The following is a 22,998-nucleotide window of genomic DNA, read 5'->3' as shown; positions in this document are numbered from 1 at the left end:
TATCTATTAACTAAATTTTTATTAATAATATATATATATATATATATATATATATATATATATATATATATCACTTATATCACATACAGTTAGATGAATCTTAATAAGGCAACACAATATTACTACTCCGTAGGTTGTCTTCAATCCATCTATCTGCTTCTTGAGATAAGTTTTCATCGAAATAAGTAGTCCATCCTCCAATAACTCCTTTTCTAATGAAACTTTCCTCACCATTAGCGATTAAACCGATGTTTCTGTGTTCGTCGTTGTTGACTGATTTGTTATTTTTGAAATTATCAATCCTAAGATGATTTTCCAGAATACTTAATTCTTCATCCGAATAATTTTTTCCCAAAAACGTGGCCAACTTTCTGAAAGTCGCTATCGGATTCTAAAAAAAATTATTTGAAATTAAAAAAGAACAACAAAATCTATTCTAGAACAATAATGGTTAACTATTTGTTGTATGGAACAATGAAATGACTAACCTAACCCTAAAAATAGTCTAAGTAATCGATTCTTAAATTACATAGAATGCACCACCGACGATAAATTAAATGATAATCATGAAAAAACTCATGAAATTTTGATTAACAATAATAAAAAAGCATGCTAAGGACAAGTTGGAAATATTGGCTTACACCCTTATTATTACCACTTTGAATTTTTTTCTTGGATTATTATTATTATTTGTGATTATCTTCAGCAGGAAATATTCTAGAAAGAGTAAGTTTGTATATGACCTTGTACGACTAAAAATGACCTAAAAGAGAGAATCCATTTGCTTAATCTGTCCTTATTCGAGAGATTGCCAATCTTCACAAATTAAAGCCAAAGTTTCCTCAATGCTGGTCATTCCGGCTTGGAATGTATGGCGTAGTCCGTAAGCTCCTTCAGCTGGATATTGAGATGGGTCTCATATCATGATGGAGATAAGGATGGTACTGATAAGCTAGAACTTGGTGTTCAGTTCCAGCTTAGATCGATTACTCATGAGTCTTTCCAGTTTCCGTCTTGAATTCATCATCTTATCTTTTAAGAAATCGACGTGGTCTTTTGTCAGGGATGACTATATGAGACCTTCATTGTCTAGGTGCTGCTATTTTCACTTTGTATCCTGAGAACATTATGCTTCTCTAATCATAGTTACCTTGCTTCAAGTTGCACAGTTTAAGGAAGATCAAGAAACTTAGATAGGGGACGTGAATATGAAAGAAGAACTGTTTTTCTAAGAGTAGGAAAGAATAAATAGTGTTGTGAGAATGTATTAGATTATTAGGAAATTTTTCAGTCACTTACTATACCTTTTTCATATCTTCATAAAAATAGAATAGAACGTTCTTTTCATGTCTCCGGCTCCATCCTTCTTTGAGATGCTCCCAATATGGTCCCCATGCAACTGAAATTTTAAAAAATTTAAACTAAAAGTAAAAAATTACAAAAAGTGCTAAATTTAGTACTTCATTGCAATTATGTTTTTCCAAAAATGGAAAAGAACAATGCAGTTTTTGATAATAAAAGTAGTAGAGTTTATGCTTACTCAAACTATGTACGATTTTAGTTCATAGAAAATGGTTGTTATTAGTCACTATATTGGCAGTGATTAGCCAATATTTTAAAAAGATAAAGAGTTAAATACTTGAGGGAAAAGGTCACTCCTTGTGCTCTTAAGATCTTCTTTATCATAATGATTCAGATATGCGGGCTGGTGAAACAATGTTCGAATTGAATGAAAATTTGCGTACGTGTTTTTGCTATAATAACTAGGTTCCCAATTTTATATATGGTTTCTAATTTAAGTATCCCTATTTTTAACTTGGTAAAACTGTTAGTTTTCCTTTTTGGTAATATATTTTCAGTTCATCGCATCTTGAACACAATATTTTTTAAATATCCACAAAAAAATCTCAAGAAGACATATCGGCATCTCTGGCAGGCTACTCTATTGTAACCATTCTTCAAATCCAGTTGGATGAAAACTTCATTAAAGTAATATTGAACAGTAGCACTAAAGTTTGCTAATGCATCATTTTGCTAAAACCAAATTTCATCAAAATTTTGAATTTCTCATTTCATTTCATTTCTCATGTTATACCTTTAGCATTATAACTTCAGAAAATTCCATTTTTTGATCATCTACACGCATTACTTTATCTTTATAATGTTACAGACAAATCGTTGTAGTGCAGTTTTCAGAATGGATCTACAAGGATTCTCTATGAAACTTTTCATAACATCCAAGGATGTTTCGTCATTAGTTCCGGTTTCTGGTTGGCAAATTTTGGGGAGATTTTCAGTTGCACTTGGTTCTTCCAGAAGTGACATATTTCTCAAAACTTTTACGATCTTTTTTTTATCAGTTCGAGGGAGATTTTTAGTTGAACTCAGTTCTTTCACAAGTTCCATATTTCTCAAAACTACAGTTTTAATAATTATATTATGTATCTAGCTACCTCATCATAATTTCTTTCACGATCACCATAAGTTCTTAAGGTAATAATTGTTATTATTTCCCATTGGGTTAACCTAGTACATTTTCAAAGTACCTAATCAACTTCTTTCACCAATGATAATGAAAAATAATTCATGACATTAAAAAACAACAAGTGTCAAAAAAATTTGACGTAAAACTAATAATTGAAATTTCAATGACTTCAACTTTGAAATTATTATTATTGAATGTAGAATGACACAATACGGGATTGTATTTATAGTTTAATAGTTTATAAAAAACAGAAAAATATACTTTTCGAAAAAATGTTAACGTTAAGTTATATTGGAGTAGCGGTGCACTTGGTATATAATCGACTTAAACAAATGTCTTCAACTATTGTAAAAAAGTAATAATCAATATATTTTTCTAAACCTTACAGAAATCGAAATAAGAGTAAGTTATGTAACTACATGAACACACTCTATACAATCAATTGGTTTTAGATACTGATGCTATTGGTTACTATTTCATCTATTTTGTAAACGTTAAATAAGGATAGTAATATCCTTAAGATTGTTAAAATGAAAGTAGAATATCTGTCAGTGACAAATATATGCATAAAGTTTTTATCTATATTTTTATACTTATGAAAAATGGCCGAATATCCTCCAAGATACTGCGGGCCGTGCCCTCATCTTGCTCAATTCGTACCGAAAAATGATACAAGTTATATTGAACAAAATACAACGCCAGAACCGAATGTTCAATTCAAAGATGTTCAAGGAAACAACCAACCAAGCTTGGGTGTGAATTCTTCCGATCTTAAACCAGACCTAACTGTTCCTCCGGTTAGAGAAGTTAAATTTTCCGATGAAAAAGATAAGGCAGATGGTGGATACAAGGGAGGTATTCCACCTTGTACAAAAAATGAACTAGACGAATGTGGAAATGTTGAACAAAAACCAGCGAAACAAGAGAATTTGAAAAGTATTTTGAAAAAAGATACCGGACCCAAAACCGCCGAAGAAATGTACGCTCAACAATCCGTCACAGCACCCATTCAAAAAAGACCAGAGCAACCGGAGCAGCAAATCAATCCACCTTGTTATTTACCCCAGCCTAATGATTCTTTACCGCATCCGCTAGGGAAGAGTATGGGACCAATTGGTCCGTGGGCAACTGGAAGAGTAGATTGGGGACCACTCTCTGGATTAACAGGTATCGTGAAAATTTTTTATCTCTTAAAATCCCTATCCTCAACATATTTTCAGGAATAAGACCAGTAGTAGACAAATACTCAATTGCTAGGTACAGTGAAGGAGATTGGAGATCCCACAATAAAGAAGTACTAGATATGGCTACTAGGGAACAACATAGAGCTAACCTCATAGATTGGAATGGGAGGCAATGTCTTACCGAATCATTCACGGACGTCGACAAAAACCAAGCAGACAATACAAAAAGATTAAATCAACGAGAACTTGAGCTTCATCGTTGGAAATGTGAATTAGAAAGGGCTATAGCAGCAGCTTCAGAAGAAATAACTTTCATGGAGGAACAAAGACATCGATTAAAGCAAGCCAGTAAAGTATTAACGCTTCCTGAGTCGATTTCCGGGGAAAGTTTGGAGAGAAGAACTGGTAGGATGGATGCAGAACTGGTAAGAGATGAAGTAGAAGAAGAAGTTATGAAGGAAGTCGCTTTGTGTGCAGAAATACGAGAAATTTTTTCAAGAACTCTCAAAGACGTGGAAAAACAACTTTTAGAAGACAAGACGGCTAAACAGCGCTTAGAATACGATTGGAGCGATAAAAAAGTATCCCATGAAATTGATTCAATAAACATGGCTTTGAATAATAGGTCAACAGTACTTATGTTTAAACCAGGAGCTGTTAGGTTTCCAGACGAACAATCAACACCAGACTATTGGGAACATTTTACAAGAGAAACTCTTCTGGAAGGAGAAGCCACCAGACAAAGATCAGTCACTTTGAGGGGAACGTTAGACGATATCTTGAACAACGCTTCAAAAGATCTGAGAGCACAAGCTGATAGAGTAGAAGCCGCCTTAGCTAAACGAGTAGCGTGCGCTCAAGAAGTAACTAAAAGATTGGAGGATGAATTGAAAGGAGTTTTGAAACGACTAGCCGATGTTGAGGATTTAAAAGAAAGTTTACGAGAAGCGATACGAAGATTAGATACCCCTATGAAGAAAGCACAAACTCGATTGGATAACCGACTACTTCGACCGAGAGTTGAAAATTGTCGAGACAATGTTCACTTCAGTTTAATAGAAGAAGTAAAATCGATAGGTGAATCTGTTGCTGCACTACAAGCTCAGTTGGCTCAAGTTGAAGATTCTCAAGGCAGATTAATGAAAGCTAGAAGTGATTTGGAAAGAGAAATTATGCTGAAAATGAAAACTTTAGAAATCGATAATCAGAGAACGAGGAGGATAAGATCTTATTATCCTTCAGCAGCTGCGCTATCGGGTCATTAATGTTTTCCTTTATATTACACATCAAATAAAAAATACGAGTAACTAATGTCCACTTACTCACCTAAACCACTTTGGAAGTATTTCCAGAAATTTTTGAAATCCCCTACGTATCCTTGTGTTACATAAGTTCGGTTCAAATGGTAGTAAGATACTGCAACATCTTTTGGATGTCTTGCTACGTAAATAACCTAAAATCGTATACATGCATCTGAACCTATATTCTTTCTAGGTATTAATAGATGACACGTTATGAGAAGTGTCCATCGAAATACGTAAATAAGGGTGGCGCTATATTAGCATCAGGGTAAATTTTAAAGGAAACGGCAAATATTATTAGCGAGAAAATCAGAAACCAAATAAGAGTGCACGTTTCTCATAATAATTCGTTTAGGTTATATATATATATATATATATATATATATATATATATATATATATATATATTATAAGTTTTTCATCAGTATTTAGGAAACATCCAAATAATTCTGTTCACAAAATACCTAAACAGATGTTTGGTAAAAATGGGGAGTGCTACGAAAAGTATCATATTGATTGTTTAGAGCAATCACAAGGCCATAATCTATGAATCCATAGCTTGGTGGACATCTAAAAAAAAAGAAACTGCAGATGATAGCAGTACTGGAAATCACCAGAACCATGATAAGTACTGTACAAACAACACAAGAAGCAATTTAAACCCTTGGACCTATAGAATTGTTCATAAAAGTTGTAGCCTCGAAAGGTGCTCTTAGGTTGAGAGAAAACAACCTTTGAAAGCAAAAAAATGATAGAGATATAATCATCCTGCAGAAAATGGGTAAAATGGGAGGAAAAATAATAAAAATAAATAAAAATACCGACCATATGATAACAAAAAGGGCTTAAGGAGATGATAAAAATAAACATTCCTACAAGAGAAGAATGGGATGAAAAATCCATCGTAAACAAAAAAGAAGTCTCAATCTTCACACATGCCTCGGTAATGGAATAGGGGCCTGTGTTTCTTCAAATGAATTGTAAACATTCTAAAAAAGTTACTTATGGAATAGTGAATGAAATATTCGTGACAGTGGAGTAAGCCTTTGCTCTGTACCTGGACAAGAAGAAGAGAAAGAGGAGTCTGAGGGATATGGGCATGTTAAAAGTAGGACGAGGAGAGAGGATGCCGAAGAGTTTATAGCACCGATGAAATTGTTAGTTGCCATCGACATAACAATCAGAATCAAACATCAGACCAAACAGAAATGGTTGCACGATGTCCAGAACGATTTGACCAAATATCAATTAAGAAGAAAAACAAATGATAATAATATTCACAAAATACCCAATCCAAAAGACCATAAGAGGGATCATTGGGCATTATACTGTTAGCATAAGACTCCAGAAATGGGAAGTGATAACGCACAACTACTGCAAAGAGAAGAAAAGACGATCGAGCATCAGTTCTACAGGTGCCATAGTAAATAGAAAAACGGCGTCGAATACTGCCTCTAAAAACAAACAGAATTAGAAATAGAAAAAGAAAACAAATTTATTCTGGGCTGAAAATGCTTAAAAAGAAGCTATGAAAACAAAAATATGGGAGGGTGGTAAAAATAGTTATGTAAGTTTACAAATTTTAGGAAAAAATTGTCTTCTATGTTAAACTGTTCGAGTTGCCGCGTTCTTTATTTTAAAACGGTATTGTATGCTTTAACGTTGTAATGAATCAATTGAATCTAGTATGACACTAATAAAAGTAATAATATTACCCTAATCTATGCATTAATCTTCACATTTCTCAAAATAACTTTGATAAGATAACAAATTAGATTCCAAAACGAATACCTTGGATCCAGCGTTGAGTAAATTTGATGGTAACAAACTGAATGGTAAATGAGTTTTTATGAAACGGTTCTCCTTTATAGTGTCCAGGTATTTCCAAGAAGGATAATCGAGTGTTTCAATCAATTTACAACTGGGTGGGTCGAACTGGTTTACTTTTAAAAGATTGGCCTTGACTTCCTTGTGTACAAAACAGCTAAATCTGAAACAATAATTAAACAAAAATGTCTTGAATCATCAATATAACGTGAATTTTATAATTACTAGTTGAAAAAACTTGTGGAATAACAATAAGAAAAAAAAAGAGGTGAATAACTACTTGACCCAAAAGCATGAGAATTCACCGGAGTGCCCAGCATGTACAAGAAATCACGAAAATGCGGTGCGCGTATTCTTCGTATGCCGGAGTTTCAGTACGCTTCTTCACACCTGGGAATCTTCAATAGGAGTAAAAACCCGGAAGTTAATGTTTGGGCAGGGATTTGGGAAATTATAGAACTAATTTTCTTAACGAAAGTCTCTATGGAGTAAGACATTTGGCATTCTTTGCCACAATGGGTTAGTTTTTTTTAATCCTGTACATGCTAAATAGTCATCTGGTTACAACAAAATGGTGATTCTACCAATTTCGAAAAATCTTGTTCGTAACTATCTCATTGCTGTATTTAAAAGCAGATAAATATTATCAAGTATTCATCAAATTTGATCAATAGTTTTCAATAACTTTGTACCTTTTATTATCTCGTAATTAGTAAAGAATAAGAATTTGATGCAATTCACACACCGTATAAGAATACCCATGGCTGTGTTGTTATCTAACAAAATTAATGATAACGTCGTATCTTTAAATTGGGACACAATGTGTACAAAATTACCAGTACATGGAAAATCACTAGTGGAAAGTTAAATCAAGAGTAATTAATTTGCATAGAAATATAAATATTAGTAATATGATAACTTGAAAAAGAAAGATAAGGAAAAAAGGAGAAAGTATTTATCAATAATCTAGTCTAGAGATTCCACAAGTTTCAAGTCCATTTTAAATGTATTGTTTATGTCGACATTGATGGCGTTCGAAAAAAATCTCATAAATATTGTTCCTTTATGTGAAATATTGATACTTTGACATATGCTTTAAAATTTATGAATCGTCCTATATTGAACCGAACTCATGAGGCACGGATACATTACTCATTTATCTTGAAGAAACCAAACGAAAAATTCACTTACTCTAAAAAAGGAAACCTCTGCGCCAGTAGAACCTTGTTGGCTGTTTCATAATCCAAATCATTTGCTAACAACCAAACTAGCTCTTGAGTCCACGTTGTGCCTAAGCAAAGAATAATAATACAATTTCATAATAATCTATCGAAGTTCTCTTAAATAGACCACTAAAGAATCCAAAAGGGAAACGTACTTTAGTTCTATGAGAAAAAAAATGATTTTTGTAGGTTTGAACTAGTTAAGGAATGTTTGACCAGGTGATAATTATTTTTTTTGCTTCACAGCTGGGCCTATGCAGCAGTAATCTGTGTACGAAGGAATCTAGCCAATCTTTAAAAATATAGACTCAGTTAATGAGTGCTGGAGTGTATAGTTTCTCTAAACATGTACTTATTTCAGAAATAAGTATTGGAACTAGTTGTCTTGAAGGGGTTATAGTAAGTAGCTTTTCACTTGTAATCAACTAACCTAACAATTTATTTCAATAGCAAAGAGAACAGAACAATAGGGGGGTATTTTCCTAGAAAAAATAAACAGAGGTAGATCATGGATAGTTGCCATAGAGTTTAAGCCAAATTCATAGATTATATAAAATTCAAAAATATGGAGCATCTAAAATATGGGTACTTGGGATTTATTTTCAGGTTATTACTAGTGTTTTGGCAGTACAGCAACGAATGGAAATTTTCCTTGAAAAACCGCCAATAAAACTCATAATTTATTGAAAGACGTGTGTTAAAGTGAATGTTCATCGCGTGCACGTGATCCAGGGTTACTGGTAAAGATAATAACCCTTGACTATTCTTTTTTTTTACTTTTGATATTGGAAAGATTGAAGAATGAATTAATGATAGAGAACCCATTAAATGATAATATTAACATTAAAGAACGTTGAAGCAAATTCTACCTGGTTTGGACAATAAAACCAATGAACTAATCAAGTATGGAGAGGAGAAACTGAAGAAGGCAGTCGTCACCCTATTCCAAAAGATTGTAATGTTCGGTGTCATACCGTACGAATGGAAAAAACAACTTTGTTGAATTCAATCTTCAAAAACTATTCACTGAAAACATAGCGATGAGACTTGAAGATGAAATTTCAACGTCGGAAAAACAATAGAGGTTCATTAATAGAAATATCAATATAAAGCTCAACCGACCCATGTTTGTATGTGTTGTTGTTCTCACTAAATCATTTTTTAAAGTACGATTAAGTTTCTATAGGAAAATAATATAGATCATAAATATCTAAATATTTTTTAACTTCTGAAAATGAGGGATAGCCTTAGTAGTAAATATTATCATCGACAAAATTATAAAATGTCAACGCAGGCTACAGTAGGAGAGAATAATCATTAAAAAGGTTATCCTATGAATATGATAGAGTACTACTAATAGAGATTGGAGAGAAACTTCAGCGTCTATAACATGAAGATAACAGCAGATAAATATAATACGAGCATCTCATCTAAGAAGACTCAATGGTCATAGACAAATATCCGATTAGATGTGAAATATCTGTACACAACAACATAATACAACATACAATGAAATTCAATTACCTTGAAATAGCAATATCAAGGAAGAGGAATTTAATAGAGGACACACGAGCTCAAAAGGGCAAATCATCAATAGTCACTGGATATTTGAGAAAAATTATATGAAAAAATAATCCACAAAAAATGCGTAAGACCTATTTTCACGTATGCAACGGAATGAAAATGCTAAGAACAATTGACGGAGTGAACTTAAGAGATGAGAATGAAATGTTAGGATATTAGGGAATGTGATGAGAAGGATTAAATATCATAAGCAAGGTAGGAGAGATCACTTCGAAAGAATGCCAAAAAACAGATGACAAAATGGACAATAAACCTGAAACCATACACACTAGGCACAGAAACAAAAAGAAAATATGAGCGCCGGAGCCCAATATCGCAAAAAAAGATCAGGAGGAGACTTAATATTTGGACTGAAACAGGCAGTATAAAAGGAAAAAGAAGATATATGAATTTAATGTTAACTTTAAACTCAAAATATGTATCATTCATGAATCGCTAAGATAAAACGAGATTTCTTATTAAGGGTGTTTAATTTGAAAATGGAACAACTATTTCAAACCATAGCCCTACCTCTGTAGTATCAGGAACTTAGTTAATACCTTATATTTCAGTAAAGATCGACATTGTAACAGTCGGTAGACCATTGGCTTTCACAAAACTCATATGCTACTCACTTTTTATCTTGGTTCGTAATAGAAAATCCAAAATAATGAAGATATGCACTTTTAAGTTCAAGTGAGGTAGATTGACACATTTATTAATATATGTTTATTGAAATGTGTATATAAAAATGATGAAATGTTTAAAATTAGTGTTAATATTCTATTGATCGAGAAAGCCATAAATATAAATGTAGTTCATCAACCATAACGGGGTTCACTTCAATGAGTACAACTTTCACTTACCTGACCTTGGAAATGTGACAATAAAAACATCAGTCGGCCTTGCAACGAAATTATATAGATGCTCTGCTTCACGTTTGTATCCACTAGGAAAGAACCATTTTTTTGGCCCCACCTGGAGAAATCCAGATTTTTCTCCTTAAAATATAATTTGATAGATAATATTCCAACATACTCAAGTAACATGAATTATATCACTAAATAACTAGAAACCATATAGGGTGTTCCTGAAGTTGAATATTGACATTCATTTAGTCAGAATTAAAGTATAAAATCTGAAATGAATATTCATTATTCTAGTTTTATCGTAGAGAGAAATCTATTTAAATTCAGTTAAAATAGACCGAAGGTCCGAAAAGACTATATAAATTATCTCTATGAATTAGCTAATTCATTGCCCTAAATCCTAGTCTCATACATGCCAAACTTAATCCGAATAAATGTGTCACCATCATTTGAAAGTTCAGATTTTCAAATTATTAATATATATCGAAGAAACATATTTAAAAAATAAATGACTGGTGCTAACCCCCACAAAAATTATCGCATCACTCATTATTTTTTAAATATTATAAATGTGTTGCCTGTTTTTCGAATTTTATTATTATTACGAAATAAAACCCCAATAAATACGCCTTTTGCAACTTTTATTTTATATCAGTTTAATCTACAGAGGACAAAAAGTTTGATTTACCAAAACATATAAAAAAAATCGTATAAAAAATCTATACAAAAAAATGAACGGTGCTTAAACTGAAACCAGCCAATAGATTTCTAATAGCGTGTATTGCCGCCCCTCGCTGTAGTTAAAGCTTCCATTCGGCTTGGAAGGCTTCTAAACAGGTTCTGGACGTATCCTTCCGGCATGTTTTCCCATAAGTTAAAAAGAACATCATCTAGTGTTCTTATTGGTGCCGGATGTTGCTGAATTTGCCATCCTAGATGGTCCCAGACATGCTCTATTGGGTTAAGGTCCGGGCTACGTGCAGGCCAATTCAGGGTGGGTATCTCGACCTCTTATAAGTACTGTCGAACCACTCTAGCAGCGTGTGAACAAGCATTATCGTGCATTAGCACAGAGTTGTCACCGATATGAGATATATAAGGCACTACATGGGGTTCTAGGATATTGGTTATGTACCTGTCAGCATTTAATCTTCCACCATTCACTGGTACCAGCTCCGTGCGTCCCTCGAAAGAAATTCCTCCCAAAACCATGATAGAGCCACCACCAAAGCTTTCAGTTTGATAAAAATTAACCTGATCGTGTCGTTCACCACGTCGCCTATATATTGGTACACGCCTATCTGATGAATACAGACAAAATCTTGATTCATCCGTGAATAAAATCTTGAATATTCCAATTTGCGTGTTCTCGAGCAAATTCCAATCTTGCTACTCGATGTTCTCTGGTAAGACGTGGATCTCTAGCTGGAACTCTGGCTCATATACCTGCTTCTCTCAGCCTATTTCGAACTGTTTGTAGGATTATTCGGACATTACGAGCAGCCAACAGATCTGTTTGCAGCCTTCGAGCGGTGGTATGTCTAATTCTTAACGCCGTTAACCTCAAATAACGATCATCTACTACCGAAGTTACCCTTCCGAGTCTACTGGTTAGCTGCCCTGTTTCTTGGTAGCGAATAACAACTCTGGATATGGTGCTTTGCTCCATTTACCCCGGCATCTTGTATGAGCCATCTTGTATAAGCGCGATGATTCTAGCGGCTTCTTCATTCGACACATGTCTTGTTAAACGTTGAGGCACATCCATTATTGACAAAATACATTTAAATTTTAACTATACAATAACACAATTTACTTAGAAAATTCTCGATCTCAACGTATTCTCCAAGACAGAAATGATTTACTCGAGCATTTATGCTTCCAAAAAAATTTGTAAGAAATTGTGATATTTCTTTGCCCATGATAAGAAACCAAAAATATCTATTAAGTAGATACATATACTGATTGTCCCAAAAAACTGAAATTAAGTATTAAAAATATCCGAAAATACCAGTTATGCGATAATTTTTTTGGTCTGTATATTTATTCTAAAAGGAAACTGATCACATTTATTGCCAGTTTTCTCAAAATAGATTGAGGATCTTGAAGACCCAAGTCAAGTGAACAAAATCTCCTTATGTTTTGTATTGTGATTTTATACAAATAACTGTGATACCTAAAATCGTTATAATATTTTTCGTAATATTCCTTGCTTTACCGAACGTATCCGACAATTTATTGGATGTCGAGCGAATGCTCCAGCCGGAAATGCAGTTTTTGTTACGAAAGTTTCTATTTCTTAGTTTTTTAACAATATTAAGGTAATAAGAACATAAGACACTCGTAAGTAAAAAGGTGTCTAGTAAAAACATTGAAAGTAGGTACCCACGCAGTGCTCTTCAGTATCTAACAGACACAATAGAACTGACGATAGTAGTCTAGTATATCCTCTTAAGGAACCTTACTAATCCCTAATACCATCATCTAGTAACTCGCATTGACAGGCGTGGCTATTTCACATTCATTCCTGTATTTGCCAAAGTGTAATAATATGTCATAACAGCCTTATAAATATTTTTTACTATTATCTGCAAGAATTTTCCCAGCCCTTATCCCTTTCTCCAAGATATCTTCAGGTAGACAGACAGTACTTCTTTTTCCTCTGTTCTTCTTGGCCGCCCTTTCTTTTTCTTATATCTTCTTCTAGCCATATGATACATTATTTTCAAATATCCAGAACATTCTAATATTCTTCATTGAATTATCTCAGCTATTGTCGTTTCCTTATGCAGCACATATACACTTTTGTTCATTGAAATAGCATACAAGTCTTCGGACATAAATTTTTCAGCTTTGTAAATTTACTTGACATTTGTTTCCATGTTTACCAATATTATGTTATCAGGTAAGTACTTACAATCCTTAAAATTCAAACCCATTTATTCGTTACAAGATATGCTTGAGAATTATAATTTGGACTCAAAATTATAAATAATTATTGAATTATCTGTCACTGACTTCATTGTTTAATCGTCGCCTTTATCCATCATCTGTTATTGTTTCTCCGAAATTTCGAATTCAGCTTTTTATTGGACAACACTGTGCCACTATAATATTTTTGAATACCTTGCATTAGCTAATGATGATAACTACTATTATTTTTTACCTCTAGACGGTCATCAGTTTCTTTCTTTCTTTCTTTCATAATATTTCACATTAATATTCATGAGAATAGTTTGTAAGTTAAACGTTCTGCAATCAAAATTCCAAAAACTATTCACCTGTTGAAACAAATTATTCAAACTTGAGAAATATATGACAAAATGATAGTTACACAAGCCCATAAGATTGTAAATTAAAAAACCGTTATTATTTACATTAACTTGATTATGTAGACTCAGTGAATATTTTTCAAACCATATTAAATATGTCAAAAATTTTTATTTTATCCAACTACTATGCAGATACCTTTGTTTCTACTCATTCGCAATGATATGGTGGATATCTAACCATCTAACCACCGTTATTCCACGATTTTCTGCAATTTCATCAACTCCATATTTTTGAATTTCTCTTTACGGAGCGAACACAGTTATGTAAATCTTTTTTTATTACTTGTTTTTGGGCAATTTTTCTATAGTATCGATTGATTATCTATAACCATTATACAGGAATCCAATTTATTATTTGTCCGAACCATTCTTTAAAAACATCAGAATTCATGTTCTCATGGTAGTAGTCACTAGAACGAATAGATTCAAAAGCTAATGAACCATCTTTAACAAAACCGTTTAAACCGCCGATGTGTATACATAGCCCAGTTATTTCAGGCATTACAAGCCCCCATCTGCGGGAAAATTCTTGTGAGCTGAATTTTTATATACACGTTTATTACGATATAGTAATGAAAATGTGACAAATCGACATCGATATCTTGCCGGATAAAAAAGTTATAAAGGTCAAAAGGTCACGAAAATCAGTTTTTCGCAAATACCTGGCGATATATTGCTCAGATGTCAATCGCGGTCATATAAAAATTGTTGCTAGTAAAATTATCTACAAAAAATGTCTGTTGCACTTTTCTGTAAAATCAACCGTTTTCAAAGTAGAGCGCTGAAAAAGCGATTATAAAGCAACATACTGCACACCGTACACCAAGGGGTAAACTGTATTGTTTTTTAATATACTTATCTTGTAAAGGTTTAGAAATTCAGTAAAACCTACTTTAACTTATCCAAATGACATCCACTGGCAGATGTTCCATATTTTTTGTTACAAGACCCGTCTCTTTATACCTGCTACTGCTTGACTGTATTTAGTTCAGTTGAAAATTATTTCTTGAGTGTTAAACACGTTATTTTAGTTATTTTCTGTGCTTAACCAGTTTCCATAATGAGTGGTACATGCACACAAATACTTGATCAACCTACATCAAATATTTTTTAAAAACCAGGAAAAAACAATGTTGAAAGAAAAATAAACTCGACTGACCTAAGCTAACCTCAACAACTGTTTCTACATGCCATGATCCGATATAATACAACTCCATCACTTTTTGGGAGAGGAAAATTGGTAGTCGTAGAGATGTTTGAGAAAAGAAATTTTGCAGAAATAATCCAACAACAAAATTGCTCTCGGGATATCATTGTCAATACGGGAATACATTTTCTACTAGCAACATACGGTGCTCCAATTTCAGAATAATCGATAGATAATTACAAATACTGCAGCTTTGCTAAACTAACATGAAAAAGTACAGCTGTCAAATTTCCTTTATTACTACCTACTTTTTCAGCAGCTCAACAATATATTTATAGAGTATATTATCAAGTCATGCTTAATCGTAAGGTCAACACATGATAATGATATAAATGTAAATCTAGAAATGAGTCCACTCAACGTTTTGTCAGCAACTATTACTGAAAGATAAACTGAAGATATCGACAATGAAGTTATTTTTTTTGTATCGTACTGAATTTCAATAAAAAATTATTCTTACATAAGAAAACCTTTAATTGAATTTCATGAATTATGCCTACGGGAAAAATCATGTAAAAAAACGCGCTTTGCATTCTACCTCGTAGGTGGTGAGGAAACGAGTACATTGTCATGATATAGTCGCTTTCTCAGCGCCCTACTCCGAAAACGGTTGGTTTTAAAGAAAATTTCAACAGACAGAAAAATTGATTTTCGTGACTTTTCTATCTGCCACGATATCGATGTCGATTTTTCATATCTTCATCACAAAAATTTACCTTACAAGTAATTTTTCGCAGATAAAACCTAAAATGACTGGACTAACACTATTATCAATCTGCATCGCTTTCCCGTTGGTGGATTTGAGCCAGTAGATAAATTCTTTGAAAAAGCATATCTTCGACTTGTAACAGTTTCATATTGCCAAAATTTAGTTGGTGTATGTTCCTCATTGCTCCATTTTCCATCTAAATAAAATATATGTCTTCTTTGGTTACTCATTTCTTTCATAGTCCTTTGGTAATTTCTTCTCCATACTACAATATCGTTTCTTTCTATTGAAATAGACTCTCTGAAATGCCTTTTCCAGCAACAACGAAGTTTTCATAGTGTGTTTCGACTTAGCTAATGATAATCCTTATCATTTCTAACCAGAACAAGAGCTTAATATACTGTCAGAATTTGTTTTCTCTTCTTTAATAACTATGTAAATCCCAACACCAACCGTTCTACTAACTAATTCCTTTTTATCATTATCACTTTTACACAAATGTTTATCTGTCAAAGCTTTAAAAAGATTAAATAACAAATGTTTTTCCATTAACTGTTAAAGGACTGATTTTTCAGCGCTTGTGCGGGCTTTCCAAATTTTCTATAATCACACTAGAATTCACAATAGATTCACACAGCACCTTGCAGGTTGCAGCTAAACTAAACTGTTAAGAATATCTACACAACCTGGACCTCCTTAATAAATGTAAAAACCTAAAATAGTATTTTCGGTGATATTTGTAAAGAGATTCTTGGAATTAAAATTAAACTTCTATCGTTTATTAAGAAATAGGTACTTATAAATCTTATGATGCGGCTATGTAATCTTCAACACACATCACTTTTGACCAGTTCAAGTCTTTTTCTATTTTTCTGTACAGTTAATGGTTATAAAAGACCAATTAGCTTAGGTACATATACGAAAATTTATGAGATATGTAATAATATTGATAAGTACTGACATCGTTACATTGAGGTCTGAAACTTTTCAGATACCCCTAGTAATTTTCATTTCATTATTATCCCTCTTTATTATTTTGTTGTGAGAAAAAATAATTTAGTCTCATTAATTTTGAAACATTATATCACAACGTATTTTTGACACCTAAAACTTGTTTACAGTTTTTTTTTCCAATTACTCGCGAACTCCTAAAACAAGGTGGTATTTTTGAAAATTTAATTAAACAACTTTCTAAATGGGATTCGTTTTTATAGCGAGTTTAGAAGTTGTGTTCCCCCAGCTAGAGAGTTAATCTAATTTAGTTGAAAGCCAACCTACAAACTGCCCCTCTTAAAAACGTGAGACTTACCTTACATATTTTGGACTTTTCTTTCGGGGCCGAAAATTGAAAATCTCTTTGTTTGTATTGAAAATATTTATATTTGTAAAATAGATAGAAAAATATCATAAAATACCTGTAAACACTTTCAAAAGTTCTTTGTTAATATCTTCTCGGACATTTATAATTTTATAAGGAAACACTTTCGTCTCACATTCATTATTGTTATTAACACTGTCATCGTAAGTTGGTATAGGGGCCATGGCTCACTTCCTCGGAAGAAATAATTTCACCTACTACTACACTGTTTGACGATTTTCATACAATAAGCTATCTTCACGTAACCAAATAACCACAATCAAACTCTCAACTACCACTCTTTTAGAGCGCAGTGAAATTTTATTTTCAACGGGGTTGATTATTATATTTGAATGAGTAGCAATAGCAAATTGCCAAACTACTTAAAACCGAAAATTCGCGAAATCTTCAATAACAAGTTACAAGTAAATATTTGCAAAATATTTTGGAGATTGAATACTAACCAAAACTAGTTATTTATGCAACAAATGAGTAAATAATACTTTTTTTACGAGTAGGACGGCTTGACGAGTGGAAGAGTTACTTTACTAACGAGTTTCATACAAAAAATTTTCTACGTCCGTAGATTTAAAAAAATTCGACAAAACTTTAATCAATTTTTATTTTGTAATTGTAATATTAAAAGTACAACTATGAGCATTATTAATTTGAAGCGAAGAAGGAGTTACATTATTGTTGATACTTGAATTGGCAAGATTTAAAGAGTTCAAAGAAATAACATCGTCTATAGTTGTATTAGTACTTATTGGAATATTGTTAAAATGATGAGCACTTTCAATGTTGCTTGAAGTCAAACTAGTTGTTACCGTTAAAATTTTCATTGCAGAATCCATTTTGTTTTTTATTGAGTCGTCTACGTAACCCTCCACAACTGTGTTGAATTTCCACCCACCGTGCTTCTTTAGTTGAATGTTATCACCACCGGAATCCACCAATAGAGACGCAATAGAGAGCGTCGAAATGTATGCCCAATGTAGTTTTTTAGATTAGAAAATTTTTGAAAAGATATTGATACCTACAACTTGGGTTTTGCATTTTCAATTTCTATACTGCAAAAATAAATGATCAGTTTTGACATTTGTGGGTCGTTCGTTTTTATATTTTTTATAAATGTTACTAAATTTAATCTATTGTTAGATATTATCATTACACTTTATTTTATATAATTCCTTCCTTCGCAGAGCTCCTGCGATTCCGAATATTAAAACAACTTGAAAAATGTTACAAATAATATCTAAGGTTAAATTAAAACTTTTTGCTATCATACCTTATGCATGAGATAATGATCGTCTGGATTTGTTGAGTCTATAGAAAACTGATTTTTCAAATATGCAATGAGTATTTACTGATGTCTGCATCGTTATTTACCATTAGGGTGCCTTTCAGTTTTGAATAAGTTGACCAAAGTGTTTTTTCCCTTTTGTCGATGTCACCATCAAATTGTGAGTATTGAAAAAAAAAACAGATTATAATTGTTTTCTTCACTTCCAAAAACAGACTATAACATTGCCGGTATTTTTAATTTGAGGAAAAAACGACGATTATTCAAATAATTGAATCATATTAGTAAAATAAAGACAGGAAATTATTTTTATCGTGAATTAATCCCAAATAAATGTTGTATACAATTTTTTTTGAAATTATTATATAATGTATTTATCTTCACCAAAAATATTAGCTTTATATGAAGTAAAAAAACATTTTAATAAATATTTCAAAAATGTTCAAGTTGTTTTATTTTTCTTTGCACACCTACAAACATGAATTTGATTAAAAAAATGAGTTTTTTGCATTTTTAATTTCAAAGTAAGTTAGTAACACTCTTTTTGGTGAAGCTGTTTATGCCTTTTTTAGTACGCCACTCCATAAAAGAATTAATTATATTCCTTTAAATACTGTTCCCTGGATTTCTCAGAGAGAAGATTCATAGTTGCTGTTGTTGCCTATTCAATAACTTCTGTTGTGCAGTTTAAACTTTCTTCACTATTACTCTCCAACACTAATAATAAAATACCACACAAAACAGAATTTCTTGAACGAATATCAAGAAATAAAAGTGTGACACTTTATGGGAGAAACGAATTGACATGAGAAAGAAATTGTTCAGAGCCCTTTATTTTGATAAAATAATTTTATAATTGCGTTGAGCAATGACACGTTACGGACTTCTTTAACGCAAAAGCCTGAAAAAATGAGCCGCTACGGTACTTTTTTTCACAATTTTTGACCGATTCAGAAATTACATTCTTCATAAATGCAAATGAATGAAAAAACGTGAATATTATAACGGGCGTAGAAACAAATAATTAATTACTTCCACAAGCTCAAAATTTCCAGTAATATTTTGCAGGCTTAAGGCTCAATTATACCTATCGAATACGAAGACAGCGGACTCGGTCCAGTAAGCCGCAATGCAATCCGTCGAGCTTTCCTCAGTGAAGAAAGATCCTCGTTACTCATCCAGTCGAGAATCCATCACCTGGCCAGTGTAATCACGTTATTGACTAATCAATTATTTTTGCTTTTTCTTTCACTTTGTCTTATTTTTTCGTTTTGTGAATATCCAAGTGGTCCAATGAAATAAAACAATGGAGATAAACTTGCTGCTTTCCTGAATTTGAAGCAATAAATTATCTGACGAAAAAAGTGAAAAATGGAAGAAAGTATATAGGTACTTGTAAATCTTTAATATCAGCCAGGTAGTTCCAGATCCCAGGTGAGGCTTATAATATTTTTTTGCGAGATAGTCTGAGAGATTTGATACCTGGTGTATAAACCACTAACACTAACACTAAACTCTGTTCACTAATAAAATGTAGAGCTACTAAGTATTTCGAATTAGTGCCCCAAAAATAATGTCATTATACAATTGAATGTCAACATTGTAGTAACACAATATTCATTTATATAACACACTTATGGATAATTTTTTGTCATTTCTGCAGTTTGAAGTCAAACTTCGGAATTTCTAGTATCAGTTTATTTGTCATTTTTTTGTTTCAATGATGCTTCCACCGTTGGAGAAAAAACCGTAAACTAAATTATCATTATTTTTAGTTAGCAGTTCTATAAGAGCCTTATAGCCTTATAGAACTACAATCGAACTACAACCAAAAAAAAAGAAAATTACAGATTCAAAAAAATTTTAATCTGGTTATGAATTTAATCTTAAAAGGTTCGATGAAATGATACTTATCAAGTACACTGACAAGAAAAAGAAAGTTATTCATAATATTTCTGTAATATTCAGTTTATTGTTCGTATATGGATTGATAACAGTGAGGTGTTGAATATATTTATAGTATACTAGCTGACCCGGCAAACGTTGTTTTGCCATGTACATTATTATTTGTAGGAGACATTTTTTTAGGTCAATAAAAATAATTATCTACTATAAGTGTTCGGGGATGTACTTATAATCGAAAGCGTTATAAACTATAAAAGAATGCTTTATGTGGGGTAATAAATTAATGTTTATTAATGTAGAGAATATATTTTAAATTACAATTCTTGCTAGTTATCTAAATATCAAAAATACTTACTCATATTGTAACTATCAATTATGGCAGTTGAAAAAAAAATTAACCTCTTAGCGCAATAGAGTGTGCAATATTCTTGGTTAGTCCGTCTTTAGCCAACACAAACAAACTGGATGGTTTTCCCACGAGAGAACATGCCACATATAGTTGTCCATGGGAAAAGCATGGTGTCTCCAAATCTAAGCCACAAATGAAACCAAAAAAAAATGGCCGAAAACTGTATATTGAGACAGGAGACCGGCTTCCTTCTCATCCCTACTCCGTGATGTTTGCTGGATGAGAGGTGACCCAGGTAAACATCTAGCGGGGACAACTGATCGATTGATCGTTGATCGGTTATCGACCGGTGGAGGCGGAAGATCAAATTGAATTGAAAAAAAAAAAAGAAATTATTAAAAATAAAAATCGCGATGGTAAAATAGGGGTAGCTTGTAAAGGGCTGAAAATTCAGGGTTATATGTATTTACTAATGCTGTATAAAAAAATTAAAAAAAAATTTATCTAAAATTGAAAAAAAAATTTAGGGGTGGATTACCCTTAACATTTAGGGGGATGAAAAATAGATGTTGTCCGATTCTCAGACCTACCCAATATGCACACAAAATTTCATAAGAATCGGGAAAGCCGTTTCGGAGGAGTTTAACCACTAACCCCGCTTCACGAGAATTTTATATATTAGAAGATTATTCACGAATGTATAATAAAGGTTATTATTCACGAAGTTAAGGTTACTGCTACGATCGCTAGCGATTTGAATAAATCAACGAGTGAATACTAACTCATTAGACGCGAGTCTATACTTTATCCACGATTATTAAATATTTTTTTGTTGGAAAATTTTGTTACAATACTAGAAACATTACTATTTTATTCTAAAAAATCTCTCACACAATATATTATTGAACGTTGGAATACAGTACATAGCTTAACAAATATTACGTATCTAATCTTGCAAAATAATGGTATTTATTTATAGTTATTAATAACTGTAATATTTGAACAATTGTTCAATCACAAAAATACAATTAACATCAAAACATGTTTTGGTGACTTGTGACAAAGTTGCTTTGATTAAAAAAAACACTTATTATTTGTTATAATTTGTTTGCTTGTATTATCAATTATCCATAGCTTTGGACGACGAATCATTATTTTTTTATTAAAAATGGTTATTTTCCCAATTACGGTGTATTTTATTCAGTTTATCTATTTATTTTGACTTTTTAGATATATTATAATGTTTAGACTAGGCCCTACTACTTTATTCTAGAGTTTGCGTATTTATAACAGTATCAACTAGTTTGGCCTAGGCAAAAATAGTTTGTCCTGAAATAGGATTTGGCCAGTAACATATACATTGATTCGTTATATACATTATACAACAGTCGTGGATAAAAATATGTATCATACAATGTAAACCATAAAATACGTTCAAACAATGTGAAGAGATAGTCTAATTTCATCCTTATATTCCGGTTGTCTAAATCACACCTTGTATTTCCCTAGCGTGGTTAATGTTTATTATAGTCTTCATCAATAACTTTTTATGATATTGTTCTTCCGCCAATTGAAAAATTCTATTCTCTCGTACCTTCTTCTACTTGCGCTCAAAATAAACTTATTGGTTTTAATTCGAAGTAGTACGCAATTTCAAGACTTCATCATCAACTTTGACCTTTAATGGTTAATTATATAAACATTTATTGCTTTTAATTGGCATATTGTGAATTAATATATTTTTACATATCTTCAAATTCTTCTGCAGCCTACGTTCATTGTTATAATCGAGGAAAATCAAAAAGTAGCTGAAGGAGCCATAGTTTTTTGGTAAAAAACGCTGGCCCTACCTTACATGCACGCCTATGCATAAATGTGCTAAGAGAAAGTTGTTAACGTAATTTCTACCGAACCACATGATATTTTGTAACCAACTTTCTTCAAAATATGCTGCAGTGTTATTATCAAATACGAGATGTGATGAAAAATACAGTGAATTCTTTTATTACAAAAAATGTAAAAAGGTAACATCTTCATCACAAGCTTATTTCGAAATGACTTTCATTTGCACCCTCTTGACCTTGATGGTATCAAAACGTTTCCCTTCTAGCACATTTTTGAGTTGCGTGAAATGTCAGAAGTTACAAGGTGCTGAATCTGGTAAGTAATGCGGGATGTGTATAGTCGAAAAAAAAACAAAACCTAGAGAATTCAAAAATGATTTCAAAAATAAAAAACGGAAGATATTGAAGCGTTTTTTGATGATATATGAGACGATGAGAGAATTTTAGACCCGGTATCGTACTTCAAAGTCATTACACTATTACTCTTTAGACATATTAACTTCCAAAGCTAAACAAAGAGCCTCCGTGACCTGATCAACA

At 32.3% G+C, this 22,998-nt stretch overlaps 2 protein-coding genes across 3 annotated transcripts; one reads left to right on the top strand and one right to left on the bottom strand.

Moving 5' to 3' along the window:
* Positions 1 to 21,427, bottom strand: LOC130891425 (luciferin sulfotransferase-like). 2 transcript variants are annotated; one of them, XM_057796172.1, is made up of 8 exons: positions 21,205 to 21,427; positions 20,621 to 20,930; positions 10,450 to 10,584; positions 7,989 to 8,088; positions 6,762 to 6,960; positions 4,996 to 5,122; positions 1,305 to 1,399; positions 1 to 391 (listed from the first exon to the last, which is right to left on the bottom strand). In XM_057796172.1, exons 2-8 carry the CDS (start codon positions 20,622 to 20,624, stop codon positions 101 to 103), a joined length of 951 nt encoding a protein of 316 aa, XP_057652155.1. In that variant the 5' UTR covers positions 20,625 to 20,930; positions 21,205 to 21,427; the 3' UTR covers positions 1 to 100. The 2 variants fall into 2 exon arrangements, with proteins under 2 accessions (XP_057652155.1, XP_057652154.1); XM_057796171.1 differs by lacking the exon at positions 21,205 to 21,427 and having other exon boundaries at positions 20,621 to 20,977.
* Positions 2,954 to 4,976, top strand: LOC130891424 (tektin-4). Its single transcript, XM_057796170.1, has 2 exons — positions 2,954 to 3,652; positions 3,706 to 4,976. Exons 1-2 carry the CDS (start codon positions 3,088 to 3,090, stop codon positions 4,932 to 4,934), a joined length of 1,794 nt encoding a protein of 597 aa, XP_057652153.1. The 5' UTR covers positions 2,954 to 3,087; the 3' UTR covers positions 4,935 to 4,976.
* Positions 21,428 to 22,998: the final 1,571 nt, after the last annotated feature.

This window comes from Diorhabda carinulata, chromosome 3 (genome assembly GCF_026250575.1).
Source record: "Diorhabda carinulata isolate Delta chromosome 3, icDioCari1.1, whole genome shotgun sequence".
NCBI lineage: Eukaryota > Metazoa > Arthropoda > Insecta > Coleoptera > Chrysomelidae > Diorhabda > Diorhabda carinulata.
The sequence above is the reverse complement of the archived record's forward strand: the minus strand, read 5'-3'. Positions and strand labels throughout refer to the sequence as shown.